Consider the following 20,424-nt stretch of genomic DNA (forward strand, 5'->3'; position numbering starts at 1 on the left):
CCTCTGATGACTTGGGCAGAAGCAAATCTCCAGGACATCTCCGCCGCCCGCATTGCCGGGAAGGACAACACCGCGGCGGACTTCCTCAGCAGAGAAAGTCTACATCCCGGGGATTGGCAACTGTCACCCACGGCGTTCCAGATGATTGTGAATCGTGGGGGACCCCGGGCATGGACCTACTAGCGGACAGGTCCAATGCTCAAGTACCCAGATACTTCAGTCGCAGACAAGATCCTCTCTCCCACGGGATCGATGCTCTAGTACAGCCCTGGCCTCAGGGGATCCTGCTATATGCTTTTCCTCCATGGCCCCTGCTGGGCGCCATTATACACAAGATTCAGCGGCACAGAGGCCTAGTTCTTCTAGTGGCCCCGGACTGGCCAAGAAGATCCTGGTACGCAGACATGAGAAGACTGCTGGCAGGGAATCCACTACCCCTGCCTCCACACAGGGACCTGCTGAGACAAGGTCCCATCCTCCACGAGAATCCAGCTCAATTCTCTCTTACGGTCTGGCCATTGAAAGGGCTCGACTGAAGAAAAGGGGATACTCGGGGCCGGTAATAGACACACTCCTCCGAGCACGCAAGTTCTCCACATCACTAACTTATATAAGGATCTGGAGAGTATTTGAAGCCTGGTGCGAAACTCACAGCACCAGTCCGCATGCCGCTAAAATCCCTATCATTCTGGATTTCCTGCAAGATGGTCTTCAGAAGGGTCTGTCCCTCAATTCCATCAAGGTCCAAGTGGCAGCACTTTCCTGCTACGGTCCACGGAGTGACGGCAATAGTATCGCCACACACCCAGACGTTTCACGTTTCCTGAAAGGAGTCAAACACATTCGTCCGCCACTGAAGTGGCCCATACCTCTGTGGAACCTCAACCTAGTTTTGGACTTTCTAGTGGGACACGCCTTCCGTACACTTCGAGGCCTGTCCCTCCGTTTGTTAACCTTGAAGATGGTGTTCCTGCTGGCTGTTTGCTCCGCACGCCTTGTCTCCGAGCTACAAGCACTGTCTTGCCGTGATCCGTTTCTCCGAATCACGCCAGACGCCATCCATCTTCGCACAGTCCCTTCCTTCTTACCCAAAGTTGTCTCGCACTTCCACCTCAACCAAACCATCTCTTTACCTACCACAGAAGGTTTGAAGAAGTCAGAAGACGGTCGAATTCTACGCCATCTCGACATAGGCAGGCTACTGTCCAGATACCTGGAAGTGTCCGAAGCAATACAAAAGACGGACCATCTGTTCGTTCTACACAGCGGGAAGAAGCAAGGGGAAGCGGCCTCAAAGGCAACTATCGCCCGCTGGGTCAAAGAAGTTATCAGGGCAGCCTACGTAGACGCAGGTAAACCACCGCCTCTACAGGTCAAGGCTCACTCTACCAGAGTTCAAGCGGCCTCTTGGGCAGAAACGCGGATGCTGTCGCCTGCTGAGATCTGTAAGGCGGCGACGTGGACCTCCCTCCATACCTTCTCCAGATTCTACCGTCTGGATGTCCAGGCCAGGGAGGACACCGCATTTGCGAGGGCAATCCTGCATGGACCTCGGGCAGCCTCCCGCCCAGTCCAGGAGTAGCTTTTGTACATCCCACTTGTTTTGAGTCCATCTGCTACACGCTAGGAAATGTAGAGATTACTTACCTGATAATCTCGTTTTCCTTAGTGTATGCAGATGGACTCAGCATCCCTCCCGGCTGCCGGTATACATGGGATTTCACAGGCTCAAGGTAAGCCATGTTTTACTACGTAGGGCATCCACCCTGCCGGGTGTCGACGCCTTCCGGTTGAGAATCCTGGCGGTCTCCAGCTACTATCAACCGGTCAGGGTAATCCTGTTTCATTAATCGATCAGTCAGTACTCATATAGCTATAATAGCTTTGCAAGGAAGTGTATGTTATATTATGCACTGACTTTCTGAAGTACCTCATCTCTGCTGTATTCAAGAATGCTAGTTTGAAATTAAAGGAAACAAAGGACTCCGCTACGTGCTGGAATGCAGCCAACACTCCAGACCCATTAGCTGATTGGCCTGATACATTCTCAAATGAAATGAACTATAGTTATCTAGAAACAACATCCTGAATGTACTTTGATTGGTCAGTTAAGGAATATATAAAGTGTGGGCATATTGCTGGACGACTGAGTACCAAGGTATTCACACGATTGCTGTAAGCCTGATACTCCAGGAACAAAATAATTTGTTCCTCCCCTTCTCTTGTCTTTGTTTCTGTCTTTCTTTAAATAAAAGTCTCAAGTTACTAACTGTTGCTGTGCTTCTTTAGAATCAACAGAAGATTACTGAATTGCTTCACTTCCTGTGGGGGTATATGTACCCGTGCTGACGTCAGATCCATCTCCAACTGCTAGCACGAGCACACTATACCCACTTGTTTTGAGTCCATCTGCATACACTAAGGAAAACGAGATTATCAGGTAAGTAATCTCTACATTTTTTGACCTTTTATCACTCCAAATCACACAAAATCTTTACTGAGGGTAACTTTGCCGTTCGTACCTCTGACTGTGCATATAAAACTGCTCCTCTAAACTGAGCCCACCACCAAGAGTTAAGAATGCCCCTTTTAGAATAGTATAAAAAGTTGACTTCTCTCTCTCTCTGCTATTGCAGGCATAACGCCAGGAAAATTTTTAAAAATTTGCATATACATCCATATTTACTCTCTCTCAGGGCCATAATTACAGTTGAGCAAGAGGGGGGAAGCTGTTCAGGGTGCGAAGCCCTTATGGGGACTGAAATGCAAGCATATGCAGACTGCAAATGAAACATAGGAAGAGTGCTGCTCTCCTCCTACCATCCAGATTGGAGGGGGATGGGGAGAGTGGAAAAAAAGGATGAGAGGACTGGGGATCAAAGTAGAGTAGGAGGGGCACAAATATACTTGCCTAACTGGGGCTCTAAAATTCCTAGTTACAGCTCTACTGTGTCCTAAGCCAGTAATGGCAGAGGCTGCTGATACCAGCACATGTTATGAAAAGCCATATTCATGAAAGCCTTTCCAGATACCAGCTAAACCTACTCCCAACTCAAGCAATTAAGATCTCCCGTCAGGGTAATCAACAACCTTTGACAACTCCGTAATGTTCTTCTCATTTAAATTGGCAGGTTTTTATTTACCTTGGTTATTATCTTTTATCTCATTGTTAATCTTTCTCTCGCCTTCTCTACATTCCAAGTTTACATTTTATCCCTGTTTTATTGTAACTGCTACTTTATTCTTCTATCACATGTTAATGTTCTAAGTTTTTTAAAGTATTTATCCTTTTATCACACCCTGTTATTTGTAAACCGGCATGATGCGACTCCCATCGCGAATGCCGGTATATAAGAAATTCAAATAAATTAATAAATAATAAATGAAGAGAATCCTTTAATGCAGCGTTTCTCAACCGGTGTGTCGCGTCTCCAGGTGTCCTACTGCCCCGTTGTACTTTCCTTCTCCCTTTTTCCAACCCCTGGGGGCCAATTGGAAACCTTGTTTCTTCTTACCCCCACTACCCAGTGGGAAGCCTCCTTCATTCTTCTTGTCCCCATGCAGGCCAATGGGAAGCCTTCTCTCTTCTACCTGCCAATGGGAGTAGGAAGAAGGGAGGAAGCCATTGATTGGCCGGTGTGGCAGGCATCGCATAGCCCTGGGGTGGGGTGGGAGGAATGGCAGTGTTGAAGCCCATCGAAGCAAGGCCGCCACGGAGCCCATCCCAGTGGCAGTGAAGAGGAAAACCCGACCCTGACCAAGCAAGGCCGCTACGGGAGCCCACCCCCGTGGTGGAAAAAAAAGAAGGCCTGCCGGTGTCTGGGTGTGAATGGGTGCCTGGGTGAGAGCTTGTGGGTGTGAATCGGTGCCTGGGTGAGAGCTGGTGTGAATGGGTGCAAGAGTATTTGTGTGTGATTGAGAGCTTATATATAAGAGAGCTTGAGTATGATGGAGAGAGAGACTGGTCAGAGAGGTGATGTGTTTCTGTGTGTGAGAGAGAGAGAGACTGGTCAGGAAGATGACTGGTGTGAAAGAGACTGAGACTGGTCATGGGGTCTAATTTGAGGGTATGTGTGTGAGTGACTGGTTGTGGGCGCTAAGGAAGAGGACTGTGAGGACAGAGCTTCAGCAGCCCTTGTTGATTCTGGTGAGTGCTATTGGCCTGGAAGGGAAAGGAGTAGGAGAGTTGCTGGAGAGGGTAAGTAAAGGTGGCTTTTAAAATGTATTTTTCTTGATTGACTGCCATTTTAATTATTGGGTATTATGCGATGTCTGTTGTTTTGAAATATTTTATTGATATTTGGACATGTTTTAATAATTTTTATGAGTTTTTAATTGTTGGATATTATTCTGTTCAGCAGCTGTTTTGTAACATTTTTAGTATAGCTTTACAATTATTTCTATTTGGGCTCTATAGCAGCTTGGCTTATTCTGTTTTCCCAATAGGAAATGTATTAGTGTTTAGGGCCTGGTTTAATAGTTGTATTTCTTAGATAGGGTTGTTACTGTTGAGTGTGTTCCATAATACAGGTGTTAGTTTGTGTGCATTATTGTAAATCCTGAGAGTTTGTTAGGTGCTGTATTTCTCTTTCCATTTCTCCAGGTTCGCACTGCATGCAGAGTGGCTTTTTTGGTTTTCTATTCCAGTTTCTGTCTCCATATTTATAATTTGTGGTTTTTCTGTACTTGGTGAAGGTCAGTTCTGTGGGTGTGACCGAGGTGAGATATTTTACTAGCATGTAGGCATTTGTATCAATCTTATTTGTTGTGTTTTCTCAATAGGATATACATTAGTGGTAAATTACTGTCTTTTCATAAGGAAGGCTATTTTGGCTGGTAGTAAAAGGAGCTTGTTTTGCTTTTACTGAGATGGCATCAGAGCCAGAATATCTTTTTTGTATGGCGAGTTGTAGAGGGTAATGCCCTAGATCTGCTCTGCACTCATTGCTGGGGGTTGAGGGGATTCCTGAGGATGCACATGTGATGGTCACATGTTCAGTGTGTCACGCATGTGAGAACCATCTGTCAGGTGTTTCCCGGACAAAAAAATGTTACCACTGCTTTAATGCACATCAGTTTAGCCAAGAAGAACCTGTCAAACATCAGCGAACAAAATCCTAAATTTCATGTTAGAATACTTGGAAAAATTTCAGGTATGCAAGCATTTTTCCATATAGTTAGGCAAAGGAAAATAGTGGCAACATTGTTTTGTAAGAATTGGCATGGTATAAGAAAAGAAAAAGGAAATGGAAAGATTTACTTGTCATAGAAACAGATGTAAATGTCTTGGAAATTTTGAATTGAGGAAAATAACGAGAAGAAATTTGGAAACAATTATACTCAAGTAGCATTATACAGTGGCTATACAAAGTCTACACTCCCTTCCAAAATGTTCACCTTCTGTGGCTATAAAGACTAGAAATAAAATACATGAAAACAGTGTTTGTTGTATGTATCTGCACATCATAACGCACAAGTACCAAGCGAAAAATATTTCGGAATTTCTTAGAAAATTAAGTAGAAATAAAAACATGGAATAGCTTGGTTGGTTAAATCTTTCCTCTCTCCCCCCCCTCCCCCCCGTACTTCTGTAGCAATCCTAAATACTTAAAGCTCTGGTGTAACCAATCACCTTCAAAAGGAAACACCAAATGTGTTAAATTGTACCAATTCAAATCATCACAGGATACATTTAACAGTTCTTGTTGGTTCTTTCTGCTGGGTAGTGCATTTCAAAGCAATAACCCAACTATGAGGACCAAAGAGCTGTCCAAGAACTCTGGGATGAAGTTGTGGAAAGGCACAGATCTGGGGATGGTTGCAGAAGAATTGCAAAGTCCTTGGACTATGGTCAAAATGATTGCTAAAAAGTGGAAAGTGTATGTTGCCACCCAAAACCCTCCCTAGAGCAGGATCTCTCCAAACTGTATGACTGAGCAAGGTGACTGATCAAGGAAGCAACCAAGAGGCCAGTGGAAACTTTGAAAGAGCTGCAGGCTTCCCTAGCAAGTGAACATGTGACAATATCCCAAGCATTCCACAAATCTGTTCTGTATAGTAGGGGGGGTAGCAAGAAGAAAGCAATTACTCAACAAGGCTCACCCTGAATCCTGTTTGAAGTATGCAAAGGAACACTTGTGGATACTGTAGACATGCGGCAAAACGTTCTATGGTCTGAAGAAATTAAAATAGAACTTTTTAGCCTGAATGCAAACTATTAGGTTATGCACAAACCCAACACAGTACATCTCTCAGAGACCACCATCTTTGTTGTGAAGCATGGTAGTGACAGCCTCATGTTATGGGGATGGATTTTATCGACAGGAACGGAGTCACTTGTCAGACAATAAATGGAGAAATGTACAGAAACATACTTGAGGAAAACCTGCTCTCTGCAAAAAAACTGAAATTGAGTTAGTCTCTCAGAAATGCATGGTTCGGAATGATGTATCTTTGAAGGATACTAACAGAACAGAGAAGTTAGGGCATCCCAATAGGTTGCAGTGAATGCCAAAGTAACCTTGGTGCCTTTAAATACACAGCAGACAGAGCAAAAAGATTCCAAATTACCCCATCAACTGATAAGCAGGTTGTTAATAAAAATAAAATACTTTGAAATGTCTATATACAAATGCTAGATGTCTAAAAATAAATAAATAAATAAAATGGGAGAATTAGAATGTATAGCACTGAATGAAGAGGTAGGTTTAATTGGCATCTCAGAGACCAGATGAAAGGATAATCAGTGGGACACTGTAATTCCAAGGTACAAATTATATTGCAATAAGGTGGATCAAATTGGTAGAGGGGTAGTCTATATGGTAGAGAAAGCATAGAGTCAAACAGAATAAAAGTTCTTCAGGAAACAAAATGCACTGTAGAATCTTTATGGATAAACATTTCATGTAAGAAGGGGAATAGAACAGCAGTAGGGGTGTACTACTGTCTACCTGCCCAGAATGAACAGGCAGACAAAATGCTAAGAGAAATTAGGAAAGCAGAGAAAAAATTAACAGCATAGTTTATTTCAATTACCCTAATAATGAATGGGTAAATGTCACATCAGGACATGCCGAGGAGGCAAAGTTTCTAGAAGAAATACATGACTGCTTCATGGATCAGCTGGCACAAGAACAGACGAGTGGGGGAGCTATTTTAGACCTAATCCTTAGTTCAGGGGTTCTCAACCCATTAGTTGGGACACATCTAGCCTGTCAGGTTTCAGGATATCCACAAGGAATACGCATGAGAGAGATTTGCAAGTACTACCTCCATTATATGCAAATCTTTCATGCGTATTCATTGTTGATATCCTGAAAATCTGTCAAGTTAGGTATGCCCCAAGGATTTGGGTGAGAATCCCTACCTTAGTGGAACACGTTTTTAGTGCAAGGGGTAACTGTGTTGGAGCCACTTGGCAATAGTAAACATAACATGATCAGATTTGACTAGATAATTGGAGGGAGGACACTAAGATAATCTACTGCAATAGCATTTAACTATCAAAAGGGAAACTATGATAAAATGAGGAAAATGGTTAGGAAAAACTGAAAGAAGCAAAGATTAAGAGTTTACATCAAGCATGGACAGAGTTTAAAAACTTATCTTAGAAGCCTAGACCAGATGTATTCCATGCATTAAAAAAGGTGCAAGGCAGGCCAAATGACTGCCAGAATAGTTAAAAGATGAGATAAGAGATGCTATATAAGCCAAAAGAACATCTTTCAAAAAATAGAAAAGGGATCCAAATAAAGGAAAAGGCATAAGCACTGGCAAGTTAGATGCAAAACAAGACAGATATTGAACTTTACTATGGAAGCAAAAAACTCAAATTTTTTTTCAGGTACATTTGAAGCAAAAAGCCTGTGAGAGTCAGCTGGACCATTAGATGATCAAGGGGCACTAAGGGAGGACAAGGCCATAGCAGAGAGATTAAATTAATTTTTTGCTTCGGTCTTTACTGAAACTCAAGATATAAATCAAAATGAATAAAAAATATAAGATGTAAAGTAGATACTTCTTCCAGAAGTGATATTTAAAGGTAACAATTCAGAGGAACTGAAACAAATCTCAGTGAACCAGGAAGATGTAAAAAGGCAAACTGACAAACTAAAGGAGTAGCAAATCATCTGAACCAAATGACATACATCCTAGAGTGCAGAAAAGAACTGAAAAATGAAATTGCAGATTACTATTAGTAATATGTAAACTATCATTAAAATTACCTAAGGTATCTGAAGATTGTAGGATGGCCAACATAATACCAGTTTTTAAAATGTGTTCCGGGGTATTTCGGGAAACTATAGACTGGTGAGCCTGATGTCAATGCTAGCAAAAAATGGTTGAAACTATTATAAAGAACAAAATTACTGAAAATATAGATAATCATAGTTAATGGAACAAAGCCAATATGGATTTAGCCAAGGGAGGTCTTGCCTCAACAGTCTGCTACATTTGTTTTTGAAGACATGAATAAACATGTGAATAAAGGTGAGCCACTTGATTTAATGTATCTGGATTTTCAGAAAGTGTTTGACAAAGAACTCATAAGAGAGACTTAAGGAAATTAAAAAGTCATGGAATAGGAAGCAATGTTCTTTTGTGAATTGAGAACTGGTTAAAAGATAGAAAACAGAGAGTAGAATTAAATGGTCACATTTCTTAATGGAGAAAGATAAATAGTGTAGTACCCTAGTAATCTGTACTGGAATCACTACATTTTAACATAAATGACCTAGAGATGGGAAAGAGTGAGGTGATCAAATTTGCTGATTTGACACTAAATTATTCAATTGTTAAATCACAAGGGGATTGTGAGAAAATTGCAAGAGGACCCTGGGAGACTGGGCATCCAGATGGCAGATGACATTTAATGTGGACAAGTGCAAAAAGATTCATGTAGAGAATAGCAACCCAAATTATAAGCTACACAATGCAAGGTTCCATATTGGGAGTCACCATCCAGGAAAAGGATCTAGGCGTCATCGTGGATATGTTGATATCCTCTACTCAATGTGTGGCAATGGCCAGAAAAGCATATAGAATGCTACAAATTATTAGAAAATAAATGAAGAATAAAACAGACTATCATAATGCCTCTGTATCGCTCCATGGTGAGACCTCACCTTAATATTGTGTGCAATTCTAGTCACTGCATCTCAAAAAAAGATATAGCAGTTTTAGAAAAGGTACAGAGAAGGTTGACCAAAATGATAAAGGGGAAGGAATGACTCCCCTATGAGGAAAGGCTAAAGAGATTAGTGATCTTTAGCTTGGAGAAGAGATGGCTAATTGGAGATATGATTGAGGTCTATAAGATAATGAGTGCAGTGGAACAGATAAATGCGAATCGGTAGTCTTTCAAAAAGTACAAAGACTAGAGAACATGCAATTAAGTTTCTATGTAATAAATTTAAGACAAATAGTAGAAAATATCTTTTTACTCAATGCATAATTAAACTCTGGAAATCATTGCCGGAGGATACGGTAAAAGAGGTTAGTGTACTGGGTTTAAAAAGGTTTGCACAAGTTCCTGGAAGAAGAGACCATAAACCATTATTGAAATGGATTTGGGGAAATCCACTCCTTATCCCTGGGATAAGCAGCATGGAATCTACCTTTTGGGATCCTTCCAGGTACTTGTGACCTGGATTGTTGACTGTTGGAAACAGGATACTGGGCTTCATGAGCCTTTGGTCTATCCCAGTATGACAAATCTTATGTTAAGTTCATCTTTCAGCATGACAATGACCTGAAGCACACAAAGTTACACTGGAGTGCCTAAGGAACAAAAAAGTAAATGTTCTGGAGTGGCTTAGGTTGAACTCTGACCTCAATCCAATTGCAAATCTGTGGCATTACTTGAAAATTGCTGACCATGAATGCTCACCAAGGAACCTAACAAAGCTTGAACAGTGTTTTAAAGAAGAATGGCCTATGTGCTGTCCTCATAAACACATCCTTTCTTCATTGTGCTGATCTATTTTCAGATAACCAGATAAATTCAGTTCTTAACATCACAGCCATTTATTAGAACATTGAGTAAGCATAACACTCGATGACATGGAGTCAAGAGTAACTGCGCAGATTCTCTGGAATTGTCACAGCTGAATGAGTTTTCTCTGAATGCTTTAGCTAAATGTAACTGACAAGAAGCAATGCTTTTCCTCAGGTTTTTGTGACAGAGACAAACAGAAGGTGCTACTGGCTTAGCTGAGAGTCTTTTTCAAATTGAAGTCATCCCTCCAAAGGAACAAACTGTCCCAGGATGCTTTGGGTCAAAGGGACCAATTGGGAAGGGAGAAACATTATGTAAGGAAAGGCAAAACTGGTAATGTCCACTCAGGAAGTTCAGAACGATCAAAGAGCAATTTTAATGATCTGTTAGCACAAACGGGTCCAGCACCGGGTGTGCAAACTGTGCAATTGCACAGGGCTGTATACCCGGGGGGGGGAGGCGTCGGGAGTAGGGAGAGGTCCGTGCGGCCACCGGTGGACCTGATCTTACCGGCGATAGAAGAAGCAGTAAGCCCGTGCGGCTGCCACTGGTGGCGGAAGAAACTGGAGGCCAGAGCAGAAGACGAAGCCCTCACAATCAAAGATGCAGGAGATGAGAATACAGGAAGCCCAGCACCGCGAGTGTTGAATACTGCAGTGCCAGCATGCAAGAGGAACCACAGAATGGCAGCTCTCACCAAAGAAGAAGATGCAGGTTGGCAGCAGCAGTGGAGGAAGAATGACCGTGGACTCTGACTGCCTGGGTTGCTTCTCTGTGTATGTGTGAATGGGAGCCTGCCTGGGGTGGGTGAGTGCATGAATGGGAGCCTGTCTGGGTTCCATGTGTGTGTTTGTGAATGGGTGTCTACCTGGGTTGCACGAGTGTGTGTGTGTGTGTGTGTGTGTGTGTGTGTGTGAATGGGAGCCTGCCTAGGATTTGGGTGGGTGTGAATGGGAGTCTTCCTGGGATTTTAGTGTGTGTGTGTGATTGAGAGCTGCCTGAGTGGTGTGTGTGTGTGTGTGTGTGTGTGAGAGAGAGAGAGAGAAAATGGGGCTGCAGGGGAATCCCAACCTGCCAGCAGCAAATGAAGAGAGGGCCTGGGGCTGCTGGCAGATCCCAACAAAAGAAGAACTGGAAATGCCTGGGGATGTGTCTGAGAGGGAGCATGTGTATGTGTAAGCATATATTTGTGTGTCAGAGGAAGCATATGAGTGTATGAGCTCGAGTGTATATACATTTAAGAAAGAGAGGAGAAAGTTTGTGCATCCCATTCCCACTAATCCATAACAATCTCAGGGTGACTGGAAATCAAACGTTCCCAGGTTTGGAGAGCATGAATTTTTAAAATCCTTTTTAATTTAATTTTTCGGGTGTTATTTGATGTCTGCTGTTTTGAAATACTCGATTGGTGTTTGAGACATTTTAAAAAAAAATTATATAAGAGTGTTTAATTATTTGATATTTTATTCATCAGCTGTTTTTGAAATAATACTATAAGTATGGTTTACTGTTAAGATGATGTATTTTATTTTTTGGTGGTGTTTGATGGTAATGGTTCTCTTTCATTGCTGCGCTGTATAGAGAGTCTGGCTTTGTCTGCATGTTTGTATTTCTACTTTATGGTTGCTCTATTCTGTATTTGGTGAGGGTCTGTTTATATTCTGCATGTGTGACTGAGCTGAGGCATTCTCCTAATAGGAAGTGTATTTGGGCTTTCAGAGGGTCAAGCCCACACCCAACACACATCACAATAGGCCTAATACCATATGGGTTCCAAATGTCTTTTTTGCAGGGATTTCTGGTTGGCATCACAGCAGTGCATGTAAATACAATGTAAGTGATACTTTTACTTCAGAATACTGTACTTTGATATTTTTCAAGTAAAATGTTAAAAATGCATAACATGTAACACTGTGTGTGTGGAGCGGGCCGGGGGAGTGGGAGAGGTGGGGGATGGGGATGCATTGTGCAAGACTATAAGGATCACCTAGGGCACCTAATACCCTTGCACCAGCCATGGGTTCCGAGGTAGGTGCTGAAGAGCCGGGGATTGGGGGAGATATCTGTTTTTAAAATTTGTATCACTGGAGGGAGCGGGGCATTTTTTTGGTGGGCCTGGAACAGACAGTGATTGAACAAGGCAGGGGGGGCAGCACAATATTTGTTTGCATTGGGCAGAAAAAAAGCTAGTACTGGCCCTGAGTCAAAGGTTATATGCCTGCAGGGAAATTGAGTTAAACATTTCAACCATAGTGCACAGGCTGGCAATGTAACAAGGACAACATACAAGATAGACTGTGAATACAGAGCACTCTAATATTGACCAATCTAGGTCTGCAAAGTTGGTGGAGAGCTACCCAGCAGACTTGAAGCTATAATTGCTACCAAAGGTGCTTCCACCTACTATTGACTTAGGGAGGTGCAGACTTATCCATTTGTCGGATTTTGGATGTGCAGGGTGACAGGAGGGTGTTATATGTATATGCTTTGTCCCACAGTAAAACATTTTTTGCCATGGGAAGGTGTTGAAAAAACTAATTTAAGTGCATGGAAGTCCGTTGTACTAACACAAAAAAATGAAAAATGTTCAAGGGGGTGTTGAATTTCTATAGCCACTATACATGTATTAAATATTTTTCTTGAACTTAGCCAGATAAGTTAGGGCAGCTGAATATCAAGCCCAATGAATGACTACCACTTAACCAGCTAAATAGTTAGCCAGCTAAGTGGCGGGCGGTGTGAGGGCTTTCCAGTGAGGATCTGACTTATCCGAATAACTTTAAGATAGCCGTGCCGCTGAATATATGAGCTAAGTTGGCCGTATAAGTTTGACTAGCTACCTGTACAATTTTATCCATGTGTTCAACATGGTTAAAATTGTTGTCCAAAGTGGTTAAGATATTCCAAGCAGGATTGGGGAACTTTGCTTACCTCCAAGTAAAGGAACAGCTGGATCATTGCTCGCCATCAGTGATCCCTCCAATTTTTTTGTGGAGGTGTGCACACATGCACTGCTATTGAGCACATCATTTTGCATGTGAGCAGCAGGGAGAGTTGGACTTCTTCCTGTTGTTGCTCCCTAATGCAGTGGTTCTCAACCTTTTTTCGGCCGGGACACACCTGACAGATGGTTCTCAAGTGCGTGACACACTGAATATGTGACCGTCACGGGACAAAATGTAAATATACATTCTGCATCCTCAGAAACCACGTCAACCCCCAAAAATGGGTGCAGAGCAGAACTAGGGCATTACCCGTATAGCTCACCATACAAAAAAATATATTCTGGATCTGATGACATCTCAGTAAAAGCAAAACAAACTCTCTTTACTGACAGGCACAATACCCCTCCTTATGAAAAGACAGTAATTTACCACTACAAATATTTAACCAGGCCCTAAACAGTAATACACCTCCTATTAGGAAAACAGAGCAAGCCAAGCTGCTATAGATACCCACTTAGAAATAATTGTAAAACTATACTAATAAATGTTATAAAACAGCTGATGAACAGAATAACATCCAACAACTAAAAACTCATAAAAATTAATAAAAATTGTCTAAATATCAAAATATTTCAAAACAGCAGACACATCACATAATACCCAATAATTAAAATGGCAGTCAATCAAGAAAAATAAACTTAAAAAGCTGCCTTTACTTACCCTCTCCAGCAACTCTCCTACTCCTTTCCCTTGCAGACCAATAGCACTCACCAGAAGCAGCAGTGGCTGCTGAAGCTATGTCCTCACAGTCCTCTTCCTTAAGGCCCACAACCAGTCATAACTAGTCTCTGTCTCACACAGACTAGTAACTTCCCTAACTAGTATCTCTTCCTCACACACACACACACACCGGTCACCTCCCTGACCAGGCTCTGTCTCACACACACACACACCAGTCACCTCCCTGACCAGTCTTTGTCTCACACACAGTCACCTCCCTGACCAGTCTCTCTCAATCACACACATGCTCTGTCACTTATATACAATCTCACACATACTCTGTCACTTACAATCACACACACTGCCACTCATGCACCATTGTACCACACACACACAAGCTCTCACTCATGCACCCAGGCACCCATTCTACCACACACACACACACTGCCACTCACCACCCAGGCACCCATTCTACCACAGGCACACAAGCTCTCACTCATGCAACCAGGCATGCATTCCAACACACACACACACAAAGGTGCCACTCACGCACCCAGGCACCCATTTTAACACACACACAAAGCTGCCACTCACGCACCCAAGCACTCATTCTAACACACACACACACACAAAGCTGCCACTCACACACCCAGGCACCCATTCTACCACAGGCACACAAGCTGTCACTCACGCACCCAGGCACCCATTCTACCACAGGCACACAAGCTCTCACTCATGCACCCAGGTACCCATTCTACCACAGGCACACAAGCTGTCACTCACGCACCCAGGCACCCATTCTACCACAGGCACACAAGCTCTCACTCATGCACCCAGGTACCCATTCTACCACAGGCACACAAGCTCTCACTCACGCACCCAGGCACCCATTCTACCACAGGCACACAAGCTCTCACTCATGCACCCAGGTACCCATTCTACCACAGGCACACAAGCTCTCACTCACGCACCCAGGCACCCATTCTACCACAGGCACACAAGCTCTCACTCATGCACCCATTCTACCACACTCCCACACAAGCTCTCACTCATGCACCCATTCTACCACACAAGCTCACATGGAGCCTCTTCTCATTGTTTGGCCCAATAAGCCTGGCCTCCACTTCTCAGCCGCCTCTGGCCTGACCTCCCGCAGTGCACAACGTCTCTCCAGCCGCCTCCCGCGGTGCGCAGGGTCTCTCTGCTCTTCAGCCGCCAGCGGCACGCAAGTCTCTTCATTCTTCGGCCCCGTTGGCGTCGGCGCGCAGCGTCTCTTCATTCTTCGGCCCCGCTGGCGTCAGCGCGCAGGTCTCTCCTCTCTTCATTCTTCAGCCCTGCTGGCGTCGGCGCGCAGGTCTCTCCGCTCTTCAGCTGCTGCCGGCGGCGCGCAGTGTCTCTTCATTCTTCAGCCCTGCTGGCGTCAACGCGCAGGTCTCTCTGCTCTTCAGCTGCCGCCGGCGGCACGCAGTGTCTCTTCTTTCTTCGGCCCCGCTGGCCTGGCCTCCAGCGGTGGCGCGCAGTGTCTCTCCATTCTTCAGCCCCGCTCCTGGGGAGAAGGGAAGCAGAAGCGGGGCAGTGGAACACCGGGAGCCGCGACACACCTGCCGGTGCTTGGCGACACACTAATGTGTCGCGACACACCGGTTGAGAACCACTGCCCTAATGTGCGCTCTACTCTTTTATGGGAGTGTGTGCATTACTGTTGCACTCATAACTTTCTAACTGTGAGGGTAGGAGTCCCCACTGTGTGTTCTTTCTACTGTAGTGCTTCCACCTCCTGGGATTTGAACGACTCCTCCCTTGTTCTCACCATCGTTACCTTTTCAGCTTTCATCTCTTCCCTTCATGGCCAACTTTTTCTTTTCTTGCTTTTTAGCTCTTCTCGAATCTTTCAGCTCCATTCCAGTTTCCTCAGTCCTAAACTTCTATTCCCTTTCTTTCATCCCACCCCTTCCACCTCTTTCTCCTATTCCTTCATCTTCACATCTTTGCTTATCCCACTGTCTGCGTCTCCATTCTTCCATATTTCTTACACCTTGCCTCCATCGACTCTCCCTTTCTATCCCTTCATACAGTATCACTGCAATTTTGCTAGAGTTTTACCTGGTTACTGTGTTTCTTGGAGCCCCTCTGAGTTCCATTGCTTTCTAAAGGTGAACTTTCAAAAATTGCATGTGCAAAAGTTAGTAGTTATGTGTGCAAAATAGCATATGTGAGAGAATAGGCTATTTTAGAAACCTTATATAAACTATACAAAACATCAGAGGGAATAATACAGTCTATATAATATATGTATATTATTTTTTGTCATTGTACTTTTATTCTTATTTCATCCAAAACCAATCAACTGTTCTAAAATACATATCATGCACCCAGAGAATACATAATTATAAAATGTATTACAAACCCCCAATTATTTTCCTCTTATTACCCATATAGTAAATATTAATACAATATCCAAAATACATTTAAACACACAAAACCCATTAACAATAACATCAACTCATACATATCACTCATACCAATCAAACCCCACTCCATACATATCACACACTCATTACAATTCACCTTTCAAGTCTTTGAGAGAAGATCAATTTAATGGTGGTTAAAGAGGATTGGTAGGTATAGCTTTGGAAATTCTTTGGACTTATAAAAGTTTGGAAAAAGGTGAAATAGTGGGATATATTCTTTAGAGTTTGTGTGTGTCTGAGGTAATAAGCAAGCCAGAGATAGTTAATTCTAGTGTCTGTGTATTTCCCACCCACTCAACCCTTGATTTTTAGGTAAGAGACACTTTCTCATTAAAAATCAATCAGGCTCTTATGTAAATCATACTATTGTACCAGCCCTTATTGAAAATTTAATCATCCCCTTGTAGGACACTAGCTGATTAATTAGTAAATTCACCTGTAAATTTAAAGTACTCTAATTCCAACTCCCTTAGTATCCTAAACTTAACTAGGAACTCAATAAAATGAAGATGAAGGCAACAGTCCAGCAGCAAGGGGGGGCTTCCCAGTCTTTTGCACTGTGTCACATGTATGATTTTTTACCCACCGGTGAGAGATTGTATGTGTGCACTTGGTGCAAAGAGCTCCTGGCTCTCAGGGAATGAGTCCGATCTCTGGAGACTAGAGTAGCAGACTTGGAGGAGCTGAGGCAGACAGAGGGGTACATTGATGAGACCTTCAGGGACATAGTAGCCAAGTCTCAAATCCCGTCTGGCAGCCCCAGTGCTGCCTTGGATCAGAAAGGTCTCCCAGTTGGAGAACATCACTCTGGTGTAGCAAGAAGTGATCCTGTAGCAAGGACATGCTCTCCAGTGATGTATTGTCCTCTCACACTGTGGAGACGTCTCCCAGAGCTACTGCCCAGGGTGCACAGGTTAGGCCGGCCATCATAGTTGGTGATTCAATTATTAGAATAATAGATAGCAGGGTGGCTGGTGGACGTGAGGACCGCCTGGTAACTTGCTTGCCTGGTGCGAAGGTGGCAGACCTCACGCGTCACCTAGATAGGATTATAGACCGTGATAGGAGTATACTACCGTCCACCTGGACAAAATGATCAGATGGATGATGAAATGCTAAGAGAAATCAGGGAAGCAAACCAATTTGGCAGTTCAATAATAATTGGAGATGTCAATTACCTGTAATATCAAAGGGAACCAAAAAATTATTTAATACAAAAAGCCTAAAGGAAGGTGTCAGCAAGCCTGACGTTGTGTAACTCAAAAGAAACCAACCGGTCTTTTAATCATTCACCTTCAAAAAATTATTTCTATTTTTATTTCAATCAACCTTCTTTTTTTTTTTCTTAATTTTTATAAAAATTCAAATGTCCCCAATCCTCAGAGCGTATGACAGACTCTTTTATGTCATTTCAAAGAGTAGCCCAACACGGCCAGTGTTTCGCAAAATGCTTCATCAGGGGCATGCGAACAACATTATCCAGAGAGTCTTAACCTGAGAATAGTAATATGACATTCTTATAATGATGTGAAAATCATAGAAGGTAAAAAGAACTTATCTCAATATCAGAGGCTACCATCTCAAAATGGACACAGCGTCTCAAATGTCTCTTCACTGGAACAGAGGAACTGAAGCCGACGCTTTCGTCTCATTAAATATCTGAATCTCGTCTGATGTCACTGAAATGCAAAAACATCGATGATGCTACATCCTTCATTGTGCAATGGAAAATGTTAGTAAGTCAGAGGAATAAAAAGCAAATTATCCTAAGAACACATGTAAATCAAACTCTGTTTTCAGCCCATATGGAATGACAGTATTCAATCTGTAAATCCATCGTTGCTCAGATCTCAGCAAAAGTGATTCCCGATCGCCTCCACGCCAGTGTTCAGATACGTGGTCAATGGCACAATAGGAGAGATCATTAAGGCCATGTCCAAATTGTAAACAATGTGATACCATGGGTTCATCAATCCGGGTGTGTTTTTTGAGTGGTGTTTGATCATGCGAGTCTTCGGGAGACGTTTTGTTTTCCCGATATAAAGAAGATCACAGGGACATCGAATAAGGTAGATCACCATTGTAGAGTTACATGAAGTGGTATACTTCAAAAAGATGTTATAGCCAGTATTCAGATGGAGGGTATTTTGAACAGACATAGAGGTAACACAAACAGAGCAATTGTTACACGGGTTATGTGATCCTATAGTTGTCTCGTCTGAACTGGGTGGAATAGAACTGTCAGAACGTACCAACATATTCTTCAGATTAGTGGCTTGCAAACAGGGGATTCTTGTTGGTGTTTGAAAAATATCAAGTGTTTGCAGGACATGCCAGTTCTTCAAAATAGATTTACAAATCAAATGAGCATCAGAAGAATAAGGCAAATTGCAAGTGTATCGAGACAAATCTTCTGTAGGACGTGGGAGAAACAACCACTCCCAATGAGCGAATTTGGCATGTAAATAAGCTTTCTGAATGCTTGAACGTGGATAACCTCGAGCTGCAAAATGTTCACAAAGGGATTTCAACTGATTTTCAAATTCTGCCGTAGTGGTGTACAAATGTCTTAGTCGAATGAATTGACTGGAAGATTCAATTTGAAATTATGAGGATGTGCACTAGCAAAATGCAGGTAAGTATTGGAGCTCACTGGTTTGCGAAATAAAGATGCAATAAATCTGCCTTCAGTCATTGTAATTTTAATGTCCAAAAAGGAAATCGTGTACATTGAACATCCGCAGAAAATTTCAAATTGGAATTGCATGAATTCAACCATGCCAAAAAATTCTCATAACTGTCTTTTGTGCCTCTCCATAAGATGAAGACATTGTCGATATAGCATTTCCAGATGACTAATTGGCTCTCAAAGGGATGGTGAGTCGGCCATCGTTCTTCAAAGATGTTCATATATAAATTGGCTAAGTCGGGGGCCATAGTGGCCCTCATGGCTGTCCTGCAATAATACATCATTATAAGAATGTCATATTACTATTCTCAGGTTAAGACTCTCTGGATAATGTTGTTCGCATGCCCCTGATGAAGCATTTTACGAAACACTGGTCATGTTGGGCTACTCTTTGAAATGACATTAAAGAGTCTATCTGTCATACGCTCTGAGGATTGGGGACATTTGCATTTTTATAAAAATTAAGAAAAAAAAAAGAAGGTTGATTGAAATAAAAATAGAAATAATTTTTTGAAGGTGAATGAGTAAAAGACTGGTTGGTAGTGTAGTAAGACTAGCGATTTATGGGCGAAGTGCAAGAAGCAGATAATTATCACCCTGGGACGACGATTTTGCTCCCCGTCCATTTTCCTGCTGATGCGGTGTGCATGCTCTAGCAGGCCTTAAAATGAGAAAAGCTTGTTAAGGTGTTATACTGCTAATTATGTTATGTATGTTTTTTATGGTATCATAGCCTCAATAAAAACTACTTTCAAAAAAAAGACTGGTTGGTTTCTTTTGAGTTGAGTCAGGCTTGCTGACACCTTCATTTAGGCTTTTTGTATTAAAGTAATTTTTTGGTTCCCTTTGATATTACAGTTGACTATTTTGGGTAACTGTTTTTGACTCCTTTTATTATTAAGATTTCAATTACCCCAATATTGACTGAGTAAATGTAACATCAGGACTTGCTAGAGACATAAAGTTCCTGGATGTAATAAATGACTGCTCCATGGAGCAACTGGTTCAGGAACCAACGAGAGAGGGAGCTATTTTAGATTTAATTCTTAGTGGACTGCAGAATTTGCTGAGAGAGGTAACAGTGGTGGGGCCTCTTGGCAGTAGTGATCATAACATGATCAAATTTAAACTAATAACTGGAAGGGGGACAATAAGTAAATCTACAGCTCGAACACTAAATTTTCAAAAGGGAAACTTTGATGAAATGAGGAAAATATGTAGAAAAAATCTGAAAGGTGCAGCTGCAAAGGTTAAGTGTTCAACAGGCATGGACATAGTTTAAAAACAGAATCCTAGACGCACAGTCCAGATGTATTCCATGCATTAAGAATGGTGGAAGGAAGGCAAAACAATTACCGGCATGGTTAAAAGGTGAAGTGAAAGAGGCTATTTTAGCCAAAAAAAATCCTTCAAAAATTGGAAGAAGGATTCAGCTGAAGAAAATAGGATAAAGCATAAGCATTGTCACGTTAAGTGTAAAACATTGATAAGACAGGTGTGCAGAATTTGCACAGAATTCCCCCGCCCCCCCCCCCCCCCCCGGCGCAGAATTGCCATTTTCTACTCAGAAATTCCAAATTTTGCACAGAAAGTAGCAGATGA

At 42.6% G+C, this 20,424-nt stretch overlaps 1 protein-coding gene across 6 annotated transcripts in view; it reads left to right on the top strand.

The window, feature by feature from the left end:
* LOC115085060 (mevalonyl-coenzyme A hydratase sidH-like) overlaps nucleotides 1–20,424 on the top strand; it is a 78,391-nt gene that overhangs the window by 36,451 nt on the left and 21,516 nt on the right. Inside the window, exon 6 of one of the 6 annotated variants that reach the window (XM_029590626.1) lies at nucleotides 2,290–2,336. The exons of the other annotated variants lie outside the window; for them this stretch is intronic. Within the exon in view, the coding sequence (XP_029446486.1) occupies nucleotides 2,290–2,309 (20 nt within the window). The 3' untranslated portion in view covers nucleotides 2,310–2,336. Of the gene's footprint in view, nucleotides 1–2,289; nucleotides 2,337–20,424 lie in introns of those variants that run through there. 6 annotated transcript variants of the gene reach the window in all.

This window comes from Rhinatrema bivittatum, chromosome 2 (genome assembly GCF_901001135.1).
Source record: "Rhinatrema bivittatum chromosome 2, aRhiBiv1.1, whole genome shotgun sequence".
Lineage (NCBI taxonomy): Eukaryota > Metazoa > Chordata > Amphibia > Gymnophiona > Rhinatrematidae > Rhinatrema > Rhinatrema bivittatum.